The following is a 27,130-nucleotide window of genomic DNA, read 5'->3' as shown; positions in this document are numbered from 1 at the left end:
ATCTAGTACTTTTTTCCCCTCAATTGTAATACTAACTATTATTTAACGTCATTAAAGACTGAAAGGACATAATAAAATCGTCATTTCGTCATACATAATTCACACTGAATGTTTATTTAATTGCATAATTTTTTATCAGAATGTGGATTAAGGAAAGATTTGACATGTTTTGCAGCATATAAAATTTGCACCAACTTGTAGAATTTGTAGAAGAACTACAAGTTTTATGTTTTAAATATAATTAAATATAATATCATGTTATTTTAACAATTTTTTATCGCGATTAATTCTTGATCAGTTTTAATTTAACATTTGTTGCAATGAACAATAAATAAAATATATATTTATATTTTATATTATATAAAGTACATTTATAACGTCAGTTCGCAAATTAATAATCAGTTTGTCCCAAAACACTATACATGATCCTCTTGAAGCTGTTACTCTGGTGGATTTTTTCACCGTCGTCATCAAGAATATTTACCTAGAAAAAATTATAAATTACCATTGTAGTTGAATAAAGTGATATCGTTAACAAATTTTATAAACGCTTGGCATTCATAGTAATACAATACATATGTTTGAATCATTTGAATGAATTATAATTTTTGAATTGGTTTTAAATATTTAAGGAGAAGATTTTTTCTGTCACCATAAAATATCTTATTCAGTATTTATAAACAAATGTATACGTAAAAATATGCAAGTGACATATACGAATCGACATCAGATTTATGTAAATAATCGTTTGTGATTATAATGTGTTTATAAAAGGGAAAAGAATTTCTATATTCATTCAATTTATATAATTACAAAGACTGCCGTGAGTCTATTAAAATTAAAATGTTACAGTTAAATGGTGACATCGAGTGATCTAGCCGCACTCAGCCAGTAAGCATTCCTGTGGCTAGAGTTACCAGGACATTCTTTGCACCGGCCGCCTAACTGCCCTATTTGAAGAAAAAAAGTAATTCTGTGTTGACATCGTACAGTCCCGAACAAGACTCAAGCTCTAAAGTCTCTCCTATATTATTTCAACTTTCAACCTAAGTATGTATGTCTGTGATGTATGGCTTCAACATGTAGACTTTAACGTCGACCGATCGTACAACCTCACTATATCGTTTCTACCGACTTTACTTATGTGTCCACGTACGTATATTCTATACATGTATGTACATATAACGCGGTCAAATGACGCTGATGTAAAATCCGAATATGTATTTAAAGTTTTACTTACGTATGGTCCAGCTGGACTTTTTGGTCGAGCGTGGTATATCTGAAAATATTTATTGATCAGACAAGAGTAACGTTTAGATAGTAAGTAGAATTTAACTATTCTATATGCATACCCTATTTTGGTTAACCTTTTGCGGAGAGAAAACACCGGTGCGCGCCGGTTGTCTTACTTCCTGCACTACGTCACCAAGAGCCTCCTCTTGCAGAGCCTTGTAAGCCTCGCTCTTGCTCGGGTCGTACTTCACCGGTTTCTTCGAGCTGTACCATTGTATCGCATGTGTACACACGGACTATTTTTAATTCATTTGCCTCGATTTTGTCAGATCGGTTAGCAGCAGCCAGGGTTATATCGCCAATTGTTTGTTCGAGAGCGACTTTCGGACCGCTTCCATGCCCTTTTCATTAATCGAGTCACAAATATGTCTCAACTAAATCTTTGATGCTTTTCTCGAGAATCACATGAGGTGTAGATTCTTACATTTAAGATACTATATTTCACTAATAGGATACAAATAGCTGCTTTTAGTGATACTGATTTGTAATTTTCGAGAATTGCTTCTTGATTGTATGAGTATCAAAATTAGTAAGGCTACTAATTTGCATGAACATTTACTCTGATTAATTATTGATTACTTTCAATGGTACAGCATGCAGAAAAATATATAGTATGGTTATTCTAAGAATTTCCTTTGAAACTTGTTTTTTTTTCTAGCTTTTCCGTCGATTTTATCGATTTACTTGAAGTCACAACAACAAATTGCAATATGTATGTATCTATGTAGTTATATGCATCACGACCCTATAATTACGATTTATAGATATTAAACTGTAAAGCAAAAGAGTTTGAATCAATAAATACTTTATCGAACGATTATCAAGAGCTTAATCACGGATCAGTGGCCACGCTCATTTGCCTTATTAAAAAAGAAAGAAAGAAGGAAGGACGATAAACAATTTTAAGAGAAAGAAACAATTGCGAGACAAGGAATGTGACCAATGATTCTCGTGAAAACAATAGAATTTGAAACTATGGATATACTACGACGTGCGAGAAGCATCGAAAAACGTCTCGAACTGGATATTAATTTGGTCTATTGAATTGCGGCCACACATTCTTCGAGGCGGCGGCTATGGCCTGTTCTTTCAAGATTCTCGCTTGCTCCTGTATTTCCTGTTTCTGTTTCACGAAGGAAAAGTCTATGAAAATGCTGGAAAACAAACAAACTGCACGTGAGTGTTATCCATTGTGAAAAGGAAACAACAGTGTAGGGACTGACAGCTGCGTTTTCTGTTCTACGTCCATACTCCCGTTCTGATCACGTGCCCGACAGTCTATAACCAATGAATTGATAAATCCTCGATTTGCAACTTCCGATTAATGTCCCTCGCACGTAAACTATGGGTCATTTTTTCGATGCATTATTATTCAAGTTATAATTTTAAAATATCCGTTAGTTAATGGCGCCAAGATCATAACTGCTCAGAGTTAATAGTTTGATAAGTATCAGCATCCAGCAAAAATTTAATAGTATTAATGCTAGTAACTTTATTACGCTACTGCAAGCTGTACGGCGTATTAATATTTGTTTTATGTATATCTATTTATTACTTACGGTATAGCGGTTGTTTGGCTCTTTATAGTGTCGGCAATATTTTGTTCGGAATAGAGTCCAATTGGTGAGTTAAATTGCTTGTGGACAACCTAAGAATAAAATTGTACGAGATAAAAAATAATAACTGCAGTAACTGCAAATTTATTACAATGGTATTGTTCGTTTAAATCTTTTCTTAAGTCATAAATTTACCACTAAACAAATTGAAAATATGTATTAGTTGGAATTTCATAATTTATCGTAATAACGCGTCTATCAGTTATTTAATAACGTTTTAACACGTATTCAATTAGTTATTTGAAGCTTAATAATAACTTCAGTTACATTATAAAATAGACTTAAAGTTTAGTTAGAAGAGTACCTTGTAGAGATGATATATAAATTTAAATTTAAAAAATCGCTTGATAGGAACAATATACAATTTGAAACAAAAATGTAGATTACATGCCACATAATGACGGTTTTTACTAAAAGCAAAAGCATATTGTATCGCACGGAAGCAAAAGCGATTTGAGTATAAAGTAATCCAAACCTTTGGAACTTCATTCGGTCCCAAGACACGTTGAAGTACCGTTTCTGCCACCTAATCAGATGTTGCACAAAATATATATACAAATTAATATAAAAGATTGTCCTTTGTTTCAAGCAAATCGAAACGTAGGACAGTTTTTCACAAATGAAGCATTTTTCAGCGCAGGATTGAATAAAGCGTACCTTTTGTTTCATAGCAACTTCAGGATGAGCTTGTTCGTAATGATGCGGTGCCGCTCTGATCATCGGATTGGGATGATGGCGCAAGTAGCATTCTCCAAGCGGAGCATCCTTTTTTATCTTTGCACCTGGCAAGACCAGAGGAGTTGTGCGGTATGGCTAAAAATCGACGCTATCAATAGTATTCAGATCATGTAATATACTCCTTTATGTTTATCGATTATGAGTGTAACTATTTCAACTGTACCTTGAAATAATGATACAAATAATGATACGAATGGTAAAAATAAGGTACGAGTAAAGTTGTAATTAATCGATAAAAATAATTAACGAATTATGTGTAACGAAAAAAGTGTTTAATAAGCTAAGTAGGCGTGAAATATTCTGCCAGAACGGTGTCAATTACCAACCAACGAAAGCTAAAATAAGCCATTATTAAGAGGCCATGATGACCGATGACACCTCGTTAATTTTCGACACTGTTGCAATAACAACGTATGGCTTTTATCTTCAAACGTGATTAAAAATATATTTACCGATTATTTCCTCGATATTGATGTGTTATTTTTCCGTAGGTTCTCTATTTACGTTTAATTGCTTTTTTACGATGACAATTCGTTAAACGACCAAATATCATTACAACGAAGATGATATTTTTGGCCAACTATAGCAACCGGAAATGAACACGCACTGTGAAATATAATGCTCGACCACCATTAGTTTCAAATGAAAGGTATAAAAAGTATCTAAAATTTTTGGTACTTGGCTCGTATCTGTACAATGAGAAAATTGCATAAAGCCGTGGCGTTACAAACAAAGCGTTTGCCAAGTATTTCCTGCGATTACGTTATCTATCGTTCTACACGGAGTTTTACGCAGAATTACGAAATTATTAAAAATACAATTGTTACATTTCCACGAAAACTCGAGAAGAGTCGAGAAGATTGAAGAACAGAAACCGTGGGCTATAAAGATGTAAGATGATTATGCTTGCTTGATGTTGTTTGATCGGCTGTCGTCATTGCTAAAAAATGACGAAAATGAGAATGTCAAGTGGAACGATGTAGAAAGAGAGTGAACAGCAGGATAAAGTTACGCGTCGTATTTATAAGACGCGCTTGCAAGAATAGAAGATCGAATTTGAATACAGTCACTATCGACTTTGTTTCGAACGAACGACGATTGAACGACCGATGCAACGATCGATGCAACGATCGATGCAATCCTGGCTTTCACGAGATCATTAATTATATCAAATAACGATTATTTCATTATAAATGGGTCAGAAACATTATCTTAGAGGGTGAGTAACGGTCTCTCTCTTTCTCTCTCTTTCTCTCTCTCTCTCTCTCTCTCTCTCTCTCTCTCTCTCTCGAAATAGATGAAGGACCCTAGCCGGCAAAAATAACGTGTACCCCGTCTGCTGCGAAATTTTTCTCCGCCACGATCAATGCTTGTCAACTCTTGATTAATTTTTATTATCATTGATCTTTTTAATTAAAAAGTTGAAAGCACGATTAAAGTACTTCCATCGAGTATCTACTTATGTCATATACTTATATCATTATTAACTATCCGTCGAAAATATGTCATTTCGGAGAAGGAAGTTGTTTTCACGTCGTTTTATAGAATGTCCCCGAACTAAATTCGGACGCACCGAAACAGTTGTTTCGAAAATTGTTTATCGTTTGGCTCGGTAGCGATGCACTGAAACTCGAACTACAACAATGAAAAAACTTTCTAGATTCTGCTGGCAAGGTACACAGGAAAGACAACAAGTGTTTCGATATTTTGTAAATTGAGTCACAGTATCTGATAGACCAAAGGTCTGGTAAATTAAAATGTTTCTACATAATCAACAACGATCCCTGTCCTATGTATTTCTTTCGTGTTGATTCCCTTAGCCTGCGATAACGTTTTTCAACGTTGCCGAAATAATTTTTTAACGAAGCAAGTTCTTTGGAAAGTCAAGAGGACAAGCTGTAAGAGTGTCGTTGTATGACCCTCTTGTGTTTGAGTAACCCAGATCTCATTTACGAAAATAGATTAAGATTCCAATGAATAGTCGGTAACATGCTTACATTCGTTTTATTGCATCGCGTTATTAGTCAGTCATACCCCCTGTAATCTTTTTTCAATTGAATCGTTCTTCCTTCCGTTGCATTCGTTCTTACAGTGTGCACCGTTTCGTGATAAGCCGTATGCAAGTTCGTTTGCTTGTCTTTTTCAGTGTCATTAGGGTAGAATCAAGACCTAGCCCTACTTTTACGGAGGGTGTCAAGGTTGGCACTCGGCGACGTAATTCAAAATTTAGATCATCTTATGTTACGTGTTCGTTTCTAACGAGTAATAGTCGATTTCGATCGCTAATCCATATCTTTAAATTCTTTATAGAAAAAACGATTGCTGTTAAAATATCCGTTCTGAATCAGTGTCGACAGATACGAGAAAAAAAATAATATAAGACGGATGAGAAGGAAAACGTTGCGTTAGGAACAACACGGTCTTCTTTCTCGATGCTGTGTTGTTTTATTTTCAACAATGATAAGATATTTTATCTTGTTAACTGATGCGAAATGTCAACGAGACGATAAAAATTCTTTTTTTGAATTAAGACTATTCCTGTCCGTCAAGGATCGATAATTCAACAAAAGATGAAAAGAAATTGCACCGCCGTAGTAACAAAGATTGGATAGATCGGCATAAAGTTCTGATTAATTAAATACTTGAATGATATCGTAACGATGATGAATTATCGATATTCGACGAAACATGGAATAGGTTTCCTTTACTTTTAATGACTGATAACTGTTTCGTACCCAAAACACGGCAGCCTCCTCCTCTTTCGGCTGGTGTTCGATGTTGTGACGATAAATGGTCGTGTAAGCCGGCATCGTTTTCTTAATCGAACCGAAGTTCGTATTCCTGCAACTGCGGTAGCACTCTTAATCGAGAATCGCTTTCTTTTTTCCCCTCTTTCCTCCCGCTTTCACCGAGAAGTTACTTCACTTTTTTCCTGTGGATCTCTCCCTTACGAATATTCGCTAACGCACTGCCTCGTTGCGCGGGCGGCACTAACTCTGGTCTTTTCCACGCGACTCCTCTCGCGCTCTTTCTTCTCCTCTCCACGTATTACCGACGTATCTCGATCGTTCCTACGTTTTATCCTCTTGATCGGCGATATAATTTTCTTGTCGATCTCTATCAGCTACCACAATCCTTTTTCTTGCTAGCAGCATTTCCTCTCCAATATAAAAAATGCTTACCGAAACGATCCTTTCGATAGAATAATTACAACCCATTAAACGATTAATTTCTATTTCGATTGCCATTTGTATGTATTTTTGATCGATTGTGTCACATCTGGATTCGAACCAAATCCCGAGAAAACTAGAAAATAGGTATTCTTAATCATTTCAAATGTGAATTGTTCTTCGAATCAATCATTCTCGCATTCGTTTCTTCTTTTTTTTCTTCTTTTTTTATTTGTACATTCTGCTTGTTACATACGTTCGTTAACCAGGCGATGTTTTCTTCGATATAACGATTGGTATATCTCGCGACCTTGGACGAATATCCGAAACATCGTGGAAAATGTTTTCCTTGGCTCAGCGTGCCTTTTCATCGCCGGTTTAGTTACTTATCATAAGCAAATACAAACGTTTTGTACCGAGTTTCGCTATTGTATTTCCCTTAAAGTAGCCATAGGACTACTTCGGAGGGAATCTAATACTCGATGAATCGTTTATTGCACGAACAGAGTATAACGGTTAACACGTACCGTTCTCTTGGAATTTCTCTAAGTTGACATTTTGTTGTTGCAATCGGCAGAACAATAAGAATGTGTATTTTCAAGCGGAGACTAGGATCGAAATAGTGTTCCGAAATCGTTCTGGATCGCGTAGTATTGGATCGGAGAGGTGGTTTCGATGCAAAAGCGATATTTATAGCGTGGCAACTGCCTCTACGTGGACTTTCCGGCATCGTGGCGGGCCAACAAAAATATATTCACGCTTCGGACGTCTCGCGAATAAAGGCGTCTTCGTATCACGAAACTGTACGTACATATATAGCTATTGATCTCTCAAATCTTCCGAGACTGTGATTCCATCTGACAAAGTCAGCGGTAATCGTGTCCCCGTCGAAATCGTAAGCTTAACGAAGAGTGTAAGAGAATAATCCGCTACTTAGCTAAGAAGACAGAGCGATACGCGGGGAGTGGTAGCCGTATAAATGGATGGATTAACAACCGGACTAAAAGCTCGACTAAAAGCCAAAGACGAACGAGTAAATACTCTCGCCGTTTCGACAAAGGGGTTCAAATCGATCTATGTTTAACGATCATGTACGGATAGCTTGCCCTAAATTCGTTATTAAACGACCGTAAGATCATTTTTCCACTTGAACCGAAATCGAATACATCGTACAGCTTGTTGACATCTTCGGATAGAATGCGGAAATAGCAAATTATATTCGACGGATATTCTGTCATTCCACAACTACTCGGTGATCCAACTATGAGTTATTGAGTTTCAAAGCGTTCGAACGACATATTTCGAAACGGTGTGTAACTTGCCAAATGCAATATACCGTGTACTTTGAAATACAATAATTTATATTCTAGTCGCATGATATACATATAAATTCATTACGAAGAACGATATTATGCGGAGCATGCAGAAGACGATGTCACTTTTCAACAATTATCCAAGTTTAATCCAGTTGCTCTATTTATTTCTTATTTCTTTATCTTTATTTCTCTCGAGTCTTTGACGGCACGGAAGCTATAGAAAAAAATATCTAATTTCATAGATAACGATCTCTGCTCTACTTAGCGAATGATTTTGTCGTTTCGCCGGATGGGTTTGTTATTTGCTTGTCAATCTTTTTATAGAGTCTTTTAAACGATCGACTTTCCGATTTTATTTATCTGTGAATCTAGAGCAACTTATCGGACATTATGATATTCAGAATGTACAGCGGCGACGAAACGTCGTCGAAAAGAGTTACAGGGTGTTGGAAAAGAATTATAAATACATCCAACAATCGTGAAGACGTATCATTCGCTTCATCTTCATAGTATTGCATTTACGGATCAATGAACTACTCTGGTAGTTTGAACTAATCAGGCGACGTTTACATTCTCAAATTTAGGAAGCGCTATAGAAAACAATTTTCTTTTTTTTTTTTTTTCAAGAATCGATGTTGCAATGAAATGCTCCGAGTGAATGACAATCCGTTCTTACTATTGTCTCCGAGGCCATACCGTGTGTTACGTGGATTCTATTGTTTGTTTAAAATACACTTGCTAAAATTAATTGTCGATGAGATAGAAGCGAGCAAATACTTACATTCGCTTGATCGTTGTTCAAATTCTCGGGCAGAACGTTGAACATAATATATATTGAACGAGTTTATTACAACAGGACGAATAGCGATGTAGATTGCTTGCTCCTGCGTGTGAATTCGTGTTTCAAAATCTGCTGAAAGTACCTGCGACAAATTGGCTCTCTCTTCGCGAACCTCATCGAGATGTTCGTGCGGTAAGTTAAGGTGTTCCGGTGAAGATGCAGGCGGCCTGTATTCGTCGATTAAAGGCGGCGGTACGGGGCTCTTCGGTAATTCCGACGGTATTTTCCGTTGTTTAGCTCTATAGCGGAATGGGAAAGTATCTTACTAACGAATCAATATGAAACAAATTCCTCTCACGAGAGCTTCGATGATACTTTCGACGATCACTTTCAAACATCTGAATTTACTATACAGAAAATAGATTTTGTTTTAATATCGTGTACAGACGTAGCGTAACGATAATGCTTCAACGTTAGAAATTTCAAAGCGGATCAAAACTTGCTTTATCGATCCCTGAAGTTATCAGTGGTTTTCCCTGGCCCTTTTTAATATAATACATCGATCAAAGGATACAAAGACGTGCATTTTTCGCCTTTACTTTAATTTTCGAAGATTTTCTACGAAACGAAGGATTCGAAAAATTCTATCGTAATTGCAAGAAAGAAAGTGATCGTCGAACTAACGATGATGTTTCTTGATGCGATGAGCTGTCAATCAGGCGCTGCGATTAAAGTATGTATAAAATAAGGTAGGGAGAAGTTTAATACGAAGCGTTAATAGTCGTGTTACGTAGCAGTAGTAGCGTGCCGATAGTAATGCGATAAATCGAACGCATAATAATAAAGGTGGAATTGCTTTCTGACAGACTAGTGACCGCAGCCCTGTCGCCAGTGTTCAACTGGATAATCGGAGATGACGTGGTAATGTTGATACGAGATGCATTCGACGGCTCAGACCTTTCGACCACGAGCCTTATTGATTCAGAGTTTTGAAGAAGATTCTGCGCGTCTACATGCCTCACATCTCGCGTGTCGTAATCGTCGATTTTCTTGATCACATCACCCCTCTGAAGCGTCTCGTTCTCCGACTGCAAATACAAATTCCATCGTAAGATAACCACGCATCGTTGATTTTCAAAGGCTTGCTATTTCTTAACTAACGTAAGAGAATTCTACGTTCGAGGCATCGTTTTTTAATAATTGAAATAACGTTAGTTTGACTCTCTCTCTCCGACTATAACAATTAAAATAACAGGCATGACATCGGACGTTGTAAAGCTGTATTAGTTACATTATCAACAAAATGTTGCTATCAAGCGAATATCAGAAACATAAATACCGCGAATATCGGTGTTTTTATATTCTAGATTATCGCGCGAAAGATGCGAAGACCTGCCGTTTAATTAGAATACGTAAAGTAATATGCAATGACGATTAAATGATAGAAGCATTTGGATAGCGTTCAAATGTGTTTACGATTTCTCTGTGCTGCATTTAATAGTCATGTTGGATAAAATGCAGTCGAGGCGATCAAAAAGACGCACAAGATTAGGTCACAAGTGTCAGCTAGACGTGATTATGATTTAACGTATACGGTATAATCTACAGGCATCTTGTACTTGTTTAAAAGCGTGACGATATTAGGCGGTAGTTAATTGCTTTGCGAATAGGATAATAATCCGTTTGTAATAAATATTCGTGTATTTTAAATTGGATAGATATCGTTGTATGGTAAGCAGCAACAGCAGCAGCTTATGTACATTAGAAAATGATCTCCATTGCTTGCTGTTCTCTGTTATAGATAGATAAATAGATTTGCTGCAGATCCAATAATAACCATAAGCTGTATGCATCTAACAGTAACAGTAGACATGAAAGAAGAACTCACGCGGGTGACGACGATCGGTGTACCCAAATCAGCGCCTCCAGCGATACGTATTCCCCAAGGTTTGCCGGTGCTGGATCTCTTAAGCTTCACGATCACCGTTTGTTTCCTCGTCATGCTCTACTCTGTCTATCAGAACAACGCAATCGCGTGTTTATAACGAACGGAAATCGCAGAGACCGATCGCTAATTTGAATATTAAGAGCAAGACGATAACGAAAGAGCACGAAAAAAGGTCAAAGAAACGAAAAGCTTTTCCAATCAAATGAGAAAATTGATAAACTGCGAGATCGTTGAGAAATGTACGACGACTCGAGGCAATATCGAACCCGTGCTTACGCTCCTTACTGGCTAACGAGGACTACTGGCTGCACCGCCACTTTATTTTGACAGGCTTTACTTTTGTGAGCTTAGTTACCCAACTACCGGCTCGCCGCTTCTGCTATTCTGGCCCCATTTCGAATTGGCATACCGTGTGTATTGTTCTGGTGCGACCTGCACTCATTTCTCTGGCATTTGCGGCCTCCCTACCCTTGCTATGCCTACCGATAGGATCAATGATAGTGCATGAAATTAAATATCACAATATTATAAATTCTTAGTAATTTTAACCCGCAAACATTATTCTTCCAAAATGATCCTCTCTTTACAAAGTATGCTTTAAACGACGAATGAAAGTAAATATATACTTGTAAAAATACTTGTAAAAAAATATGCTTGTGTAAAAATACTTTAATTATACGATTAATTATATGACACGTCTATAAGGAATCAGAAAAATGTCGCCGGATATTGAATGAATGTACAGAATTAAACACTGCACGTAAATCATTTATTAAACACATTCATAAATTACAATGGGTGCTTTCCTTCAAAGTTACAAAGGAAAAATATGCCTGTGGATTGCACAATATAATCTTTAAAAAAAAAGCGATGCAGGATGAAACATAGTCCATCAGATTACATCATCGTAAATTACAGAGGAGAGAAAATGAAGAAAAATGTAGGATTTGATCAGGCTGCTACATATGTACTCACATAGGTTTCGTAAAAGTTGCCTACGGAAAATTTAAGAGACATCTTCGCCTCAAGCTCTTGAAACTCTCAACCGCACTTTCTTCTCTTTTTCACTAATTGTAAGTGATATCTACGAATACTTGAAAGGGTCTCTTCCTTATGTTGTTTCGATCTAATTGACTGCACCGTGATTAATGAGACTACATCAAGAAAGGAAGAGAAATAGTAAAAGAGAGTACATCAAATAAACCGAGAGGAAGAGATTGTACGTAAGTTTGACTTAAATTAGCAACCTATAGCGCGAAAGGTTAGTCAATCACACTTTTAAGAGTGTACCGTTCTAGTGACTCATTTATCTCGATTTACACGATACTAAGAAAGTATATACATAACAGCCGCATTCATCCGAATGATATCGCATCTAAATTAGTAATATTAATTGCCTGTTATTTGTTAATACCCCGGTAATATTGCTAACTGTTAAAAATGAACGCCGATAGGAATGGAGCTAATTGTACAAAGGAGGAAACCTTAAAAATGTTAAATAACTCTACTGTTGACGTAGATAGATCGATGATACACAAATAGATGTTAATGTTACAAACTGATATACAAATTTAATATAGAATATACGTTATTTTATACAAATTATTTAGTACAGTTCTTTCGAGAGATTCAAAGGAGCGTCATATTTTTGTCTATGAATATTCTTCACTAATCGCTCTACTAATTACCATTCGACGAATTTCACTGGTGCCAGCGCCAATTTCATATAATTTGGCGTCTCTTAAAAATCTTCCAGTCGGATAATCATTTATGTAGCCATTTCCACCTAAAAGAAGTCTATGCATTTCAAGAAACATTTTAAATTAATACATTTTTATCGGAAATTAACATTATGAATAATTTACCAAGTATCTGAATTGCATTCAACGCAGCATTAGTAGCACACTCGGCTATGTAAAGTATCACCGCGGCACAATCTTTTCGGTTTATATATCCTGCATCGCAAGATCTAGCTACAGAATACAAATAATTTCTGCAAACGCTTAAACTTGTATACATATTTGCTATTTTTTCCTGAAATATTAATGTCAATTTGAACTTTTAGAAATTTCGAGTATAGAACTTGTGAACAAGAAGAAAAACTAATTTTATACTTGGATCATTTGAAATTCTGCTATTCGTTTTCCAAATTGTGTCCTCGTATGTGCGTAATCAAATGCCACATCGCAACAAGCCTGAATAAGTCTAACATGTAACATATCAAAATATAATAACTTTATAAAACTTAATACATTATCTTAATCTAAAATAAAAGATTTTACCCTAAAGGCCCCGCCGATAACGTTAGTCGTTCCAAATCTAGACCACTAAATAGTACGTAAACGCCTTTGTTTACTTCCCCGAGTATATTTGTAACTGTAATTATTCATTTATGAACAGAATATAACAAAATCATATAAGTTATTATTATATATAATTATTATATTATTTTATTATATGTAAATTACCAGGAACTTTACAATCTTCGAATACAAGTTCACCAGTGTTGGAACCTCGCATACCTAATTTATCTAACTTTTGAGCAGTACTAAAACCTTCGAAACCTCGTTCTATGATAAATGCCGTAACACCGTGTTGCGGTTTAGCCGCATTTGGATCCGTTTTCGCATAAACGACAAAAGTATCAGCATCGGGACCATTTGTGATCCAAAATTTATGACCGTTTAAAATGTAGTAGTCACCCTTTTTTTCGGCTTGCAATTTCATAGAAATTACGTCAGATCCAGATGTCGATTCTGACATGGCAAGTGCCCCGATATGCTCTCCACTACATAACTATAAAAGATATATACGTAACAAGATTACACATTAGATATAAATTCGGACATTACCTTTGGTAAATATTTGTACTTCTGCTCTTCCGTCCCATTTCTGTGAATTTGATTAATGCACAAGTTTGAATGAGCGCCATAACTAAGACCTATAGCACCCGATGCCCTGCTCAATTCCTCTATAACGATAATATTATCTAAATACGTACCACCTGTACCACCGTATTCGGATTTTGCTGTTATTCCTAATAAACCTAATTTGCCAAGATTCTTCCAAAATTCCTGGAAATAATTTCTAAATAATTAATATAGCTGAAACAATATTTCATGCTTCCTTTAATGTTCGCTTACTTACACGGAGGTCGTCGAAATTATTTTTTTTATCGATCTCAGCCGCTTTTGGAGCAAGCTCCTTTTGTGCAAAATTAAATATTAATTGTCGAAGCTACAAAAAACAAGCATGCTTTACTTTATTAATACTCGTATCTGTGTTAATTGAATTCAATAAATGATGTAAATGGAAAAGATCAGACTTCGGTTATAAGAGTAACGTAGATTATTAAAAAATGATTTGTTCCAAATATCATTTTAACAACGTTAGTATGCACGTATAATCACTCAATTCGAATTCTATTTTAATTTTACTAACCTCTTTCTGTTCTTTGTTTAGTCCAAAGATATCATCATCTACAGTATAATATTTTGAAGAATATCTCACATTAAATTTATTATTTGACTTTAAAAACTTCCATAAGAGGGGTCTCATAAATTTACTGGTATAAAACTCCATGTTTTTAAAAATCTACTATGGATTTCAGAATTGTGTATATATAAAACTGAAAGGCAGCTTTAGCGGTATATATACGTATGTATGATAATTTTCTTATCTACTACTTTACATTTAATCAGTACTACTACTACTAGCAATACTACTAAATATTTACTAGTTAATATATTGAAATACATATCAGATATTTTCTTCCCAAAATTATATATATTTGTATGTATTTACATAAATAAAATTGTTATCATATTTCCGTTTTAATATTTCATGAAATATTAATATAGATTTTGTGACGATGTATCTAAAAACTAACATAAATTTTACATGTAAACTAATATGTACATACTTAGAATCTAACATGGCTTGCACACAGCGCTTACAAATAGCGCATATTATATTACGTTAAATTTGAGTGTGCTTTAAACGTGGTTCATATCTAACGCCCACATCATATCAAAATATTACAGTTTACAAATCCATTTTTTTTCCTATTTTATTTTACCACATATAATTAATAATTTTTATAGATTTCTATTACGTTACAATATCGGAACAATCAGATGAATATGATTCGATGAAATATAGGTTAAGAAAGTGTAGCGGTGAAATTATTTCTCCATCAAGTTGTTTTAATTCTTACGCTATAATATATACTTTTCATAAACAGAAAGATGGGAGAAATGAAAATTAATATTAAGTCGGAAACAAAATATAATAAAGTAGTAAAACATATTCAGGTATGATGGAGGTTGGACTGTGGTTTATTTAACAAAATTTATTATAAGCAATTAATTATAAAACTACTTTTTTATAGGATAAATGGAAACTTGTGCCTGCCTTCCTCAAGGGCAAAGGTTTAGTTAAGCAACATATTGATTCTTTTAACTACTTCATAAATGTGGAGATAAAAAAAATTATAAAAGCAAATGAGAAAGTACTTAGTGATGCGGATCCTTTATTTTATGTAAAGTAAGCAATATTATCTTGCATATTAATTACACACTATTATATTGCACCACTTACTACATTATTTTCTTTTGTAGATATTTGAACGTTCATGTAGGTCTACCAGATGTTGAGGAAGGTTTTAATGTAACACGTTCTACTACTCCACATGAATGTCGTTTAAGGGATTTAAATTATTCGGCTCCAATTACAGTTGATATTGAATATATAAGAGGTCACCAACCAATAATCAAAAATAATTTACTGATTGGCAGGTATAAACTAATAAATATCTTTGAACTATTAATAATTAAACAATATGAACTGAATTACCTGTTACTTTCCTAGAATGCCTATTATGTTAAGAAGTTCAAATTGTGTATTAACTGGTAAATCGCATTTTGAATTGTCAAAGATGAATGAATGTCCACATGATCCTGGTGGTTATTTTATAGTGAATGGTCAAGAAAAAGTAATTTTGATACAAGAACAAATGCTTAGAAATAGAATTATTTTAGAGGAAGATAGTAAGGGATGTATTGTAGCATCTTGTAACAGTTCCACTCATGAAAGAAAAACCAAGACTAACATAGTAGGAAAAGCTGGAAGATATTACATGAGACATAACATTTTTCAAGATGTACGTACATTGCAGTTATGTGGTAAAACTTGTGTGAATAACGTTTAGTGGAATATAAATATATTGTTGTATATAGGATATACCTGTGACAATAATATTTAAAGCAATGGGGATTGTGAGTGATCAAGAAATTATGCAACTTATTGGTACAGAAGAAGAATTTATGAAAAAGTTTGCACCCACTTTAGAAGAATGTCACGTTTTAAATGTATTTGCTCAAAATCAAGCATTAAGGTATTTCATTAAAAAGTATAAGAAGTATTAATGTATATTATGAACACTGATTACAAGCATTGTTTCAGGTTTCTTAGCAATAAAAGAAAGCAAAAAAGGTATTCAGTCATAAAAGCTAGTGTTACGGATGAAATGAAGGATATATTGGCAACCAATATTTTGTCGCATGTTCCTGTTAGTAATTTAGTAATTATGATCATAATATAATATCTAAAACGGTATTACTATGATATTTGGTGTTACAGGTTATAGATTTTAATTTTAAAATGAAGGCAACCTACATTGCTTTAATGATTCGTAAAGTTATGAAAGCACAATCTGATGGAAAACTTATAGATGATAGGGATTATTATGGAAATAAACGATTAGAACTGGCTGGTTCTTTGTTGTCTTTGATGTTTGAAGATTTATTTAAAAGATTTAATTGGGAGGTATTATATATGATAATATTAAATAAGGATCATAGTTCAAATTATGATATTTAATGTTTGCAGTTAAAACAAATAGCTGATAAAAATATACCAAAAATTAAGGCTGCACAATTTGATATTGTAAAACATATGAGACAAGACCAAATTACCAATGGATTGGCTTTTGCCATATCATCTGTAAGTAAATAACTAAATTCAATATATAGATAAAAGTATGTTAATATCAGATTACACACAAAAAATATATTAAACAGGGTAATTGGACGATTAAACGATTTAAAATGGAACGACATGGAGTTACGCAAGTGTTGTCTAGACTTTCTTATATTTCTGCACTTGGTATGATGACACGTGTTAATTCTCAATTTGAAAAAACCAGGAAAGTATCTGGTCCCCGATCTTTGCAACCATCTCAATGGGGAATGCTCTGTCCTAGTGATACTCCTGAAGGGGAAGTGAGTGTTATTTCCATACATATACTTCAATCGAGATTATTAATTATGATACATAAAATTATTTATACAATACTTTTTATAGGGTTGTGGTTTAGTTAAAAACCTAGCTCTTATGACACATATCACAACAGAAATTGATGAAGAACCAATTGTTAGATTGGCCTTTAACTTAGGAGTTGAAAACGTTAATATACTTGGTGGAGAAGAAATCAATAATAAAAAAGTTTACATGGTATTTTTAAATGGCAATATCCTGGGTATAGTAAAGAATTATCAGAGACTAGTAAATGTTTTTAGATTATTACGAAGGAAAGGTCTAATTAATGGTTTCGTTTCTATACATACACAGCACCAGCATAGGTAATGTTTATCTAAAATTTATATAATATATGACATTACAATTTTGTATAATTGTTACAATGTTCATAGATGTATTCAAATTAGTTCTGATGGAGGACGATTATGTAGACCATACATTATTGTACAGAATGGCAATCCACTAATACAAGAAAAACATATAAAACTACTTGAACAAGGAATACGAAGTTTCGAAGATTTTTTACAAGAAGGTTGGTAAAAAATATAAGAAACAAAATTCTGTCATGTTTTTAATAATATTATGACATTATTATTAGGTTTAATTGAATATTTGGATGTGAACGAAGAAAATGATAGTTCTATTGCATTCAATGAATCACACATTAACGAGAAGACAACACATTTAGAAATTGAGCCATTTACATTACTTGGTGTTTGTGCTGGTCTAGTACCATATCCACATCACAATCAAAGTCCAAGAAATACTTATCAATGTGCTATGGGAAAGCAAGCAATGGGAACTATTGGTTATAATCAACGTAATCGTATCGATACATTGATGTATAATTTAGTTTATCCTCAAACACCTATGGTTAAATCCCGAACAATAGAACTAATAAACTTTGATAAACTACCTGCTGGTCAAAATGCAACAGTAGCTGTTATGTCTTATAGTGGCTACGATATTGAAGATGCTCTTATTTTAAACAAGGCTTCAATTGATAGAGGATTTGGTAGATGTTTAATATATCGAAATGCAAAATGTACATTAAAAAGATACGCAAATCAGACATACGATCGAATAATGGGTCCATTGATTGATTCCAATACAAAGAAACCTGTTTGGAAACATGACATAATCGATAGTGATGGAATTGCTGCACCTGGAGAAATGGTGGAAAATAGAAAGGTATAGTTTTAAACATTGGTAGTAACAAATAAGTTGAATTGCATATATTTACATAATTAGCAAGTTCATATATTTTTTCTTTTTGTAGGTAATGGTAAATAAATCATCGCCGGCCGCAAATATAGGTCCAGTGAATGCTGGTAATGTTCAAACGCAAACAGAATACAAAGATGTCCCAGTTGTTTTTAAAGGACCTGTTCCTGCTTATGTTGAGAAGGTTATGATTTCCAGTAATGCAGAAGATGCATTTTTAATTAAATTATTATTGCGACAAACTCGACGACCTGAGATAGGTGACAAATTTAGTAGTCGACATGGACAGAAGGGTGTAACTGGTATGTATTTACACATACTTTATCATTTAATTTTGCAAGTACATTAATATTACTATCGACCTTTATACACAGGATTAATTGTGGAACAGGAGGATATGCCATTTAATGATTATGGTATATGTCCTGATATGATAATGAATCCACATGGTTTTCCTTCACGTATGACAGTTGGGAAATTGATAGAATTACTTGCTGGTAAAGCTGGTGTTATAAAAGGAGAATTTCATTATGGCACAGGTACAATAATAAGAAATTATTGTTTTGATAATTTTTTAAAATACTAATTTATAACAATTTTCATTTTTATTTAGCATTTGGAGGTTCAAAAGTTAAAGATGTTTGTAACGAATTGGTAAAGCATGGTTATAATTACTTGGGCAAAGATATCTTCTACTCTGGTATTACAGGAGAACCATTACAAGCGTATATTTATTCTGGACCAGTAAGTCGATGATATCTTAATTTTTAATTTCAATTTAATATTGATCATGTACATTATTATAAGGATATAACTTAAAACATAGGTATATTATCAAAAATTGAAACATATGGTACAAGATAAAATGCATGCTCGAGCACGAGGACCAAGAGCTGTGTTAACGCGTCAACCAACGGAAGGTCGGGCCAAAGAAGGTGGTTTAAGATTAGGTGAAATGGAACGGGATTGTTTAATCGGATATGGTGCTAGTATGATGTTAATAGAAAGACTCATGATATCCAGTGATGCATTTGATGTTGATGTATGTAACAAATGTGGCTTGATGGCATATAGTGGTTGGTGTCACAGTTGTCGTTCTAGTTCATGTGTTTCTACGATTTCTATGCCCTATGCTTGCAAGTTACTTTTCCAAGAACTTCAATCTATGAACATTGTACCTCGTTTAACATTAAAAAATTATTGTGAATAGTTTGAATCAAGGTTACTGATATTCATATGTAAATACAAGGTAACCCAGTTAAATGCGATCGCCTAAATATCTGCCTAAATAATTAAATATTACGTCACTTTACATTATGTTCTATTGTGGAAATGTGATCCTTGAAATAGCTTAAGATATTCAGGTGATTCCATTTAACTGGGACATTCTATATATTCACAGTATCTGTGTGTGTAATTTAATTTTGCTGAAATATTGATAAAAGTATTTTTTATTCGTTAAGTTACTTATAAAAATATATAAGGTAATTATTTTTTACTGGAAGACATTAAAACATAGATTTCTTTGAATCAATTAAATCATATCATTTGTAGTGTACTATATATGTAACTTATATACACATATATATAACAAATTTAATCAACAAGTTATTTTATAATTTTAACTACTGGAAAGCTTATTACATATGTGTATAATATATTAGCAAATGGGTTTTGACCATTTAATTTGTCAATACAATTACTTCAGCAAACAAACAGATTTCTGGAGTTTCAATATAATTCTTGCTTTGTATTAATTTTAATTCAATTTTTCTTGCAAGTTGGGATTCTTTATCTTGACATGCTAGTAAAAATTTTGAAAAAAGTTATTACCATTTATTTTATATCTTTATATAAGGAAATGATGAAGAACAAATACCTTTAGAATATTCATAAGTTTTTAGTAGGACACTGTATAAAGAATTTACAGTTTTTTCAATGGCAGTTTTCATATCATTTTGCAAATATGTGTGAGCTAAAAATAGAGCAGCAAAAAGATCTCCAGAACCTGTAAAACTAGCTGGTATTTTTGGAATATTGATTTTTATTAATTTATTCTCTGAAATTAAAATAAATTTTATATGAATTTGGTATTTTCAAAAATTTTATTTAGTCTAAGTGTCAATCTTAATTACTTCATTACCTTTATTTGTACTAATTATTGCTGTTAGTTTATCATTAATTTCTGTTGATGAGACAGCTACTGTTTGGGGGCCAATTTTATGTAATACAGTTACAGCATCTTGTAATTCGGACATTGTATTGATTTTTATGTTACTTAATAATCTATAATAATTAAAATGATATTATACATTTAATTTATATTAGATTTATCAATGTTTATAACTTACTCCAATTCAAATTGATTTGGTACTACAATATCAGCCAATGGTACTATTTCTTCTCTATAAATTTCTTTCAATGCTTCAGGAACATACATTTTTCCATTATCTCCCATAACAGGATCACATACTTTTATTAAGAAGTGTATGATTAATAAAATAATATTTTTAACAAATATTACTTATTTATGTAAATTGTTTACCATATATAAGATTTGGATTTTTATGTTTTAATACACGAACTACTTCTGCTATTTTTTTTAAAAATGAAGCAGAACCAACATATCCAGTAAGTAAATGAGTATAATTATCTAAATTATTTTGTACTAAACCATTTATTAACTCCTCTGTAAAGTAATTATAGTATAAATTTAGTAAAGTATACTGTAAAGTAATTAAAGTATAAATTTAAGAAATATTTAAACTATTTTTTATTGATTACATTCTTTAAACAAATTTTATCTTACCTAAATCTTTGTCATTTAATACTTGGCCTTTGAAGACCTTGTAGCCAGTATGATTGGAAAGCTGAACAGAATTAATTGCATCCACTTCAAAGCCCAGCAGCTAAATAGAACAGATTATGATTTTATATTTTTTATTTTGTGCCCAAGCGATTGCAACTTTATTGTTAAAAATATTATTCATGTAATTATTAAATAAACATGCAATGAAGCATGAAAATCATTTTTAAAGTACGAAAGAATGAACTTACTGATAAAACATTGGTGATAAGACGGTGATAAAAATATGGTTTCTATAATAAAGAACATATTGTTTACCTGTAAAGGAAATACTGCACTTTTATTACCAACGTAACCAGATACTACATGACTTTGTATCGAAAGAATTCGTGGTGTTTTTTTAAAACACATGCTTGATCAGCTGATATTTAAATACAATTTACAGAACGTGATGAAACTACCTATTCAATACTTTTTCTTTGGTATAATTTGTTTACACCCCACACCCTTTTAGTCCAGAGAGATGATATAAAGATACGCGAAAGAATACGCAAGTCATGTATTACCGTGCAAGTGAATGTGATATGAGAACAGAAAGAGAACGCTACATAGAGGCGTCTTTTATTCTTGTCTAATTAGGCATGACACTAACGTCGCACAGTTGATCAGTGTATTATACTTATAGATTTACTATACGAGTGTGCATGTGTTATTAGACAAGGACGCAAGAAGTCTCTATGCAGTGTTCTTCTTCTATTCCTGTATCGCTTTTTCAACTCTTTCTCTACCTCTATCTTTATATCACTATGATTTAGTGCCACTAAATACTTTATTATACACATGTATATTTATATAATGCTTCAGAGGTACATAATATTTTTTGCTATCTTTCAGTATTTCATTATTATTGGTGCATTGAATCTTTCATCGAGGCTGTTTTCATGTGACAAATCTTTTTTTAGATGTAATATGTAGCAAATATACGTAATATCTCGTAATTTTAGCATACGTAAAATATATAAAATATATAAGATTTAGCATCCAATGTATTTCTCTGTTACACATTCTAAAAGTTTTAGAGCCCACCGCGCTGATGGCATTCTGACTATTTTTGTGTCAATTTCAACGTTACCGATTCGATTCCATCAGAGAGGAAATATTTGATACAAAATCAGATTATAATATGTATCGCCATAGTAATTATATTTAAAATCAAATGCAATGCAAGTTACAGTATTTTATACATCTTAGTGTATTTTTATATAACATATAAATATTACATTTTAATAATTATTGAAAGAGTAAATTTTTCTAGAGTAAATATATATTATATGGCTGATGGTAAAGAAAATATTTAATGTAACGATCGAGTAACTTAAAAAAATTGTAGTATTTTTAATAACGCATCTATTTTAATGTTATTTCATGATTTGTTTGTACAGCTAAGAAAAGTATGGCGGCGTGGGAAGGCGAAAAATTTCAAGAAATCGGGAATGCCGATGATATCGAAGAGAACTTTAATAACATTCTCGTGACACATGATCTTCAAGATTGTCTGGATGATAGTTTAGATTTAACCAGTTTTGGGAAAGTGTATGAAGAAAGTGGTGTATTTGATTACGAGAAGTATTCCGATGACGATGCTCCTATAGACGAAAAACTATCAAATAATAATGTTACCGAGTAAGATCACATAAACTTTTAATATTTATTACTTTGTTTATAATACAAACTTCCTTTATATGAGCTAGATACAAATATTAGAAAATCAGTGAGTAAGATATAAATTATTAACCTCTTAATTTGTAACAGCAAACAGTGTTTTGTATGACGTCCTTATAAGGATATAAGATATATAACGTATTTTGAAATTAGATTTTTGCTTTTCAGTGTAAAATTTTGTATTTATACAGTGAACGAAAGTCCTTTATACATTATTGGAGTTTTTAATGAATATATTTAATTATACAAAATTTAATTAATTTCATTTTCTTTCAATTATAGTTCAGAATATATTTTTTCAGTTAAGTGTATTTTATATTTAATAACTTGTGTTACTATTTTAATAATTTCGTATACTTTTGTATTACTGTGTGGCAATTAATATTTTATCATTCAAAGTATTTTTATTAATAATGTAAATACAATTGTTGGCATGACATATATGTATATAAATATATATTAATATAGGTCAATACATTCAATCAATCCTCATGAAATTTATATGCGTATCCATTCTGGCCGAGATGATATTTCAACAAGTAAATCTTCACATACAACTACTGCAATTCAAAGCATAGTTCCAGATGCAAATCAGAAGCATATTGGTCGATATACCTGTGAATATGAAGGTTGTAATAGGACATATAGTACAGTTGGTAATCTACGTACCCATATGAAAACACATAAAGGTAAAAATTTTATGTATGCATATATCTTAATTTATGAATAAAATATAGATTTTTCATAAAAGGTTAATTTTTACTAAGTTTGTATAAACAAGGAATAAAAAGATCTTTTATATTATTAATATCTAATGTGCTTTATATGTAGCAGCATGTCATGATAATTTTATTTTATACTTCTCAATTATTTAAAATATCAATGGTAATGCTTTAAAATTGTTCTTATCTTATTTGTGTAATAAAATAAAATTATTATATGCTTTGCATGTTATGCTTGTAGTATAATGTTTATATTAATTTGTCTTTCCTTCTTTTTGCCTGCTAAGTCTGAGGAAAATAAGGTAAGCTTATGAAATGTTATCAATTGGTGTGGTACTTGTTATTAATGAATAAAAAGGTATAAAGTCTGCTCATGTTTTACAAACTTTTCATGTATACTTTCTATTGGTTATAAAGTCATCAATGCTGGTATAAAGGGAACGCTTCGACCTGCATGGCTTTCAGATACTGCAAGCAATAGGTAGCCCAGCAAACTTTTTATGTGGAAGGAATTCTCAAAACTTTCAGGCGAGTATCGATTTAAATGTGCAGAACCAAGTTGTGGCAAGGCATTTCTTACGTCGTACAGCCTTAAGATTCATATTAGAGTACACACAAAAGTGAAACCATTTGAATGCAACCACAAAGGCTGTGAAAAAGCATTCAATACCCTTTACAGACTGAGAGCTCACCAAAGACTTCACAGTGGCAACACATTTAATTGCGAAGAGACTGGATGTGTTAAATTTTTCACTACTCTAAGTGATCTCAAGAAACATATACGTACTCATACTCAAGAAAGACCTTACAAGTATGTTTTTTGATACTTTTCAACTGATTTTCATCTTCAGCTATGTGCTGAATATAAACACACATTACTGAAATTTTAATATACAATTGCAACTGAAACACTAAAACTATGGATTTGGTTTTGCACTATTCAATTTGTATAATCTCTTCTATCTTATATCAAATGTGAATTACATAAAGCAGACTACATATGCATATAATATGTATAATGGATAAAAACATTATTTTTTTAGATGTAGGGAAAAAGGATGTGGTAAGGCTTTTACAGCATCACATCATTTGAAAACGCACAGAAGAACACATACGGGAGAACGACCTTATGTATGTACTGTAGGCAATTGCAAACGATCCTTCACCACACCGCATAGTTTAAAGAGTCACTTGAAGACTCATAAGAGAACGACTGATATCGACGAAACGGTACATAACAAATTTTGCAGGGTTACTATGCAGTTTTCAATGTTTCTATCGTATTGTGTTACTTTATTACAGAAACATGAAGTCAATAAAGATGATTACAGAAACCAAAGAAACAGTGAGATATTGAAAACCGAAATCGATGTTGATGAAATAACGTCGAGAAATACAAATGTGCCATGTTATGCCATTATACCGTTATCTTCTAGCAATACACAAAATAAGGAAAGTATTACTTATTTATCTATTGAAAATCCAAATGATCAGTCATCTTCTACAAATGATATGATAGATATCTTAAATCAAAACAGACTAACCAAAGAACTTGATTATAACATCACTAACAAAGATGCTGAAAATTTAAATAAATCAACAAATGTCACTGTTCTTGCGTCGGAAAATATTGTCATAGATAATTTTACCGGGCATACAATTGATAATTTTAATAATAATGAAAGTTATGACAAATTTAAAATATTCAATGAAGTAAATAATTCGAATTTACAACGGGAGCAAAATCAACAATATATTTCCAATCCTTCAACGAAAGTGCAAGATAGCAAGGCAAATAATACAAATAAGTCCAATTCACTAAATTTGGAGCAAAAAATTATACAAGACGGCCTACAAAATACTATTGTTCACATCTCAGAAGGAACGAATTTTACAAGTGATGTGCAACAATATGTAAATGACAATACTATTGCTAAGAAAGTTTATGATAATAAAACAAATGTAAGTGCGGTTGCTGAAAACAATAATGCGACTTTGTACAACACAAATTCTGTTACTAGTCATGTATCAAATATAATTAGTTCCTCTAGTGAGACTCAACTCTTTGATAGTGAGATAGGAAATTTACCATTTATTAATGATAGTTTACGAACTGGATCTCTTAATGAAGTTGAACATGTATTGAATTGTAATGTTATTACAACTACGCAGTCGGAAGCTATTGAACTAGCCATAGCATCCGAGGAGGAAATACCTTCTCCCTGGATAGATGTCATGGCATTGGCAACCCCATCTGCTTTAAGGCGGCAGTCCTGGTCGGAATTGAACGCTTTTCCAACAGCGGTTCACTCATTAGTCGACTTAGTTGAACCGGAACCGTATCCTTTACAGATAGAAAATGACTTGCATCCACTACAAGTAAATAATGTAAATTTAGTAGACGTGGAAAACATTAATACCGAATGTACCGAAGTCACATGTTGTAAAGAGAACGATAAAGATAAAGAAAGCGAAAATAGAATAAAAATAAAAAAAAGTAGAAATATCCTACAGGAGATTACAGCCGAAGCAGATATATGCAAATGTATCGATTGTAAATGTGATCATCTACAAAATTGTCAAAATTGCTCAAACAATACAATTCCTGAAATGGCTAAAAAGCACGTTTCATCGAAAATAGTAGATGATTTAGTGTCCTGTATACAAAGCGAATGTGTTTGCGACAATGAGCCCGGTGGTTGTGGGTCTTGTTGTGTTGTGATTTGTTTAAAAACATTGCAGCAATTGCAAAAAGTATTCAGTCGTAATTGCTGTAAAAGTACTAACAGTATAACGTGTTGTAGAGAAAAATTGTTATCCCCATTAATGAAGTGCCAGTTAACAAAAAACCAATGAGGCAAATACTTTAGTGTGTAACTAGTCATGTCGAAAGAAATATTTTTACATAAATATTGAATAAGAATCGGTTATTTATCGTAATATATAAGCTAATTTTTCTTATAAATGTCAATGTTTAAAAATTTTGTCTAGAACAATCGAGAGTATGGGACTGTGTGTATATATTTGTATTATGTTTCAAGATTTTGTTATATAGATGCAATATGTAAATGTTATATATTTTTAAAGTATGTCAATTTATTTGTAGATTTTTTACTTAAAAGTTTTTAAATGTACATCGCTGTTGAATAGTTTTGAATAGTTTATAGAAAAGGAAAAATTGCATTGTGTGCTGTAAAAAATAGAAAAATGTCATTGTAAGAAACGAAAATGCCAAATTTGATATTTGTATATTAAGACGAGGGTATAACATATTTTAATGTGCAATTACCATGTACATACAATTCTTATACATAATGATTGTTGTAAGATACTTAAATTCATGTAATATTGGGAATCAACAATATTTATGGATTTATGTAGTATTTAGAAAAAATAAATTATCTGTGACCATGCGAGTGTGTGATGTACTAAACATATTAATAGTTGAAAAAATAAAATATTTATTGTTTATCAAC

At 32.6% G+C, this 27,130-nt stretch overlaps 5 protein-coding genes across 21 annotated transcripts; 2 read left to right on the top strand and 3 right to left on the bottom strand.

Moving 5' to 3' along the window:
- Positions 1-311: 311 nt before the first annotated feature.
- Zasp66 (PDZ_signaling and DUF4749 domain-containing protein Zasp66) lies at positions 312-11,978 on the bottom strand. Of its 12 annotated transcripts, none has more exons than XM_033337537.2 (10): positions 11,838-11,977; positions 10,803-10,928; positions 9,779-10,002; positions 9,057-9,213; positions 3,567-3,722; positions 3,385-3,435; positions 2,853-2,941; positions 1,353-1,497; positions 1,241-1,279; positions 312-484 (listed from the first exon to the last, which is right to left on the bottom strand). In XM_033337537.2, exons 2-10 carry the CDS (start codon positions 10,914-10,916, stop codon positions 392-394), a joined length of 1,068 nt encoding a protein of 355 aa, XP_033193428.1. In that variant the 5' UTR covers positions 10,917-10,928; positions 11,838-11,977; the 3' UTR covers positions 312-391. The 12 variants fall into 12 exon arrangements, with proteins under 12 accessions (XP_033193428.1, XP_076474775.1, XP_076474776.1 ...); XM_076618660.1 differs by lacking the exon at positions 11,838-11,977 and adding an exon at positions 11,148-11,261; XM_076618661.1 differs by lacking the exon at positions 11,838-11,977 and adding an exon at positions 11,139-11,259.
- Positions 11,610-14,444, bottom strand: LOC117158533 (isovaleryl-CoA dehydrogenase, mitochondrial). The gene is made up of 8 exons (XM_033337533.2): positions 14,304-14,444; positions 14,010-14,099; positions 13,715-13,936; positions 13,331-13,658; positions 13,145-13,238; positions 12,977-13,067; positions 12,728-12,896; positions 11,610-12,648 (listed from the first exon to the last, which is right to left on the bottom strand). The coding sequence occupies exons 1-8, from the start codon at positions 14,442-14,444 to the stop codon at positions 12,515-12,517; spliced, it is 1,269 nt and encodes a 422-aa protein (XP_033193424.1). The 3' UTR covers positions 11,610-12,514.
- RpIII128 (RNA polymerase III subunit RpIII128) lies at positions 14,393-20,512 on the top strand. Its single transcript, XM_033337499.2, has 17 exons — positions 14,393-14,519; positions 14,966-15,175; positions 15,253-15,407; positions 15,482-15,658; positions 15,732-16,023; positions 16,100-16,257; positions 16,326-16,431; positions 16,503-16,688; positions 16,752-16,865; positions 16,943-17,143; positions 17,226-17,503; positions 17,573-17,712; positions 17,779-18,371; positions 18,460-18,706; positions 18,779-18,943; positions 19,018-19,148; positions 19,231-20,512. Exons 2-17 carry the CDS (start codon positions 15,110-15,112, stop codon positions 19,612-19,614), a joined length of 3,393 nt encoding a protein of 1,130 aa, XP_033193390.1. The 5' UTR covers positions 14,393-14,519; positions 14,966-15,109; the 3' UTR covers positions 19,615-20,512.
- On the bottom strand, positions 19,838-22,134 carry Pdxk (pyridoxal kinase). Of its 2 annotated transcripts, XM_076618666.1 has the most exons (8): positions 21,999-22,134; positions 21,462-21,503; positions 21,214-21,313; positions 20,950-21,093; positions 20,756-20,876; positions 20,548-20,690; positions 20,284-20,463; positions 19,838-20,208 (listed from the first exon to the last, which is right to left on the bottom strand). In XM_076618666.1, the coding sequence occupies exons 1-8, from the start codon at positions 22,050-22,052 to the stop codon at positions 20,087-20,089; spliced, it is 906 nt and encodes a 301-aa protein (XP_076474781.1). In that variant the 5' UTR covers positions 22,053-22,134; the 3' UTR covers positions 19,838-20,086. The 2 variants fall into 2 exon arrangements, with proteins under 2 accessions (XP_076474781.1, XP_033193438.1); XM_033337547.2 differs by lacking the exons at positions 21,462-21,503; positions 21,999-22,134 and adding an exon at positions 21,529-21,794.
- On the top strand, positions 21,931-27,129 carry LOC117158528 (uncharacterized). 5 transcript variants are annotated; one of them, XM_076618656.1, is made up of 6 exons: positions 21,931-22,076; positions 22,653-22,893; positions 23,401-23,621; positions 24,183-24,465; positions 24,698-24,884; positions 24,957-27,129. In XM_076618656.1, the coding sequence occupies exons 2-6, from the start codon at positions 22,664-22,666 to the stop codon at positions 26,508-26,510; spliced, it is 2,475 nt and encodes an 824-aa protein (XP_076474771.1). In that variant the 5' UTR covers positions 21,931-22,076; positions 22,653-22,663; the 3' UTR covers positions 26,511-27,129. The 5 variants fall into 5 exon arrangements, with proteins under 5 accessions (XP_076474771.1, XP_033193412.1, XP_033193416.1 ...); XM_033337521.2 differs by lacking the exon at positions 21,931-22,076 and adding an exon at positions 22,284-22,551; XM_033337523.2 differs by lacking the exons at positions 21,931-22,076; positions 22,653-22,893 and adding an exon at positions 23,942-23,956 and having other exon boundaries at positions 23,500-23,621; positions 24,072-24,465.
- Position 27,130: the final 1 nt, after the last annotated feature.

The sequence above is a fragment of the Bombus vancouverensis genome, chromosome 5 (assembly GCF_051014615.1).
Source record: "Bombus vancouverensis nearcticus chromosome 5, iyBomVanc1_principal, whole genome shotgun sequence".
In the NCBI taxonomy this organism is placed as follows: Eukaryota; Metazoa; Arthropoda; class Insecta; order Hymenoptera; family Apidae; genus Bombus; species Bombus vancouverensis.
The sequence above is the reverse complement of the archived record's forward strand: the minus strand, read 5'-3'. Positions and strand labels throughout refer to the sequence as shown.

What these genes read in the sequence shown, in the direction of transcription:
- Zasp66 (XM_033337537.2), bottom strand. Translation starts at nt 10,916, where the DNA reads ATGACGAGGAAACAAACGGTGATCGTGAAGCTTAAGAGATCCAGCACC. An exon ending in AGGGCTGCGGTCACTAGTCT is followed by an intron (nt 9,214 to 9,778) that starts GTCAGAAAGCAA and finishes ATTCCGCTATAG; the next exon opens with AGCTAAACAACGGAAAATAC. An exon ending in AAAGTCCAGCTGGACCATAC is followed by an intron (nt 485 to 1,240) that starts GTAAGTAAAACT and finishes AATTTTTTCTAG; the next exon opens with GTAAATATTCTTGATGACGA.
- LOC117158533 (XM_033337533.2), bottom strand. Translation starts at nt 14,444, where the DNA reads ATGGAGTTTTATACCAGTAAATTTATGAGACCCCTCTTATGGAAGTTT. An exon ending in ATAATTTCGACGACCTCCGT is followed by an intron (nt 13,937 to 14,009) that starts GTAAGTAAGCGA and finishes AATTATTTCCAG; the next exon opens with GAATTTTGGAAGAATCTTGG. An exon ending in CGAAGATTGTAAAGTTCCTG is followed by an intron (nt 13,239 to 13,330) that starts GTAATTTACATA and finishes GAATAATTACAG; the next exon opens with TTACAAATATACTCGGGGAA.
- RpIII128 (XM_033337499.2), top strand. Translation starts at nt 15,110, where the DNA reads ATGGGAGAAATGAAAATTAATATTAAGTCGGAAACAAAATATAATAAA. An exon ending in TTAAAAGATTTAATTGGGAG is followed by an intron (nt 16,689 to 16,751) that starts GTATTATATATG and finishes TAATGTTTGCAG; the next exon opens with TTAAAACAAATAGCTGATAA. An exon ending in CGAAGATTTTTTACAAGAAG is followed by an intron (nt 17,713 to 17,778) that starts GTTGGTAAAAAA and finishes CATTATTATTAG; the next exon opens with GTTTAATTGAATATTTGGAT.
- Pdxk (XM_076618666.1), bottom strand. Translation starts at nt 22,052, where the DNA reads ATGTGTATAATAAAGTATTTAGTGGCACTAAATCATAGTGATATAAAG. An exon ending in AATAATTAGTACAAATAAAG is followed by an intron (nt 20,464 to 20,547) that starts GTAATGAAGTAA and finishes TTTTAATTTCAG; the next exon opens with AGAATAAATTAATAAAAATC. An exon ending in AACTTATGAATATTCTAAAG is followed by an intron (nt 20,209 to 20,283) that starts GTATTTGTTCTT and finishes AATTTTTACTAG; the next exon opens with CATGTCAAGATAAAGAATCC.
- LOC117158528 (XM_033337521.2), top strand. An exon ending in TCAAATAATAATGTTACCGA is followed by an intron (nt 22,894 to 23,400) that starts GTAAGATCACAT and finishes ATATTAATATAG; the next exon opens with GTCAATACATTCAATCAATC. An exon ending in CGACTGATATCGACGAAACG is followed by an intron (nt 24,885 to 24,956) that starts GTACATAACAAA and finishes ACTTTATTACAG; the next exon opens with AAACATGAAGTCAATAAAGA.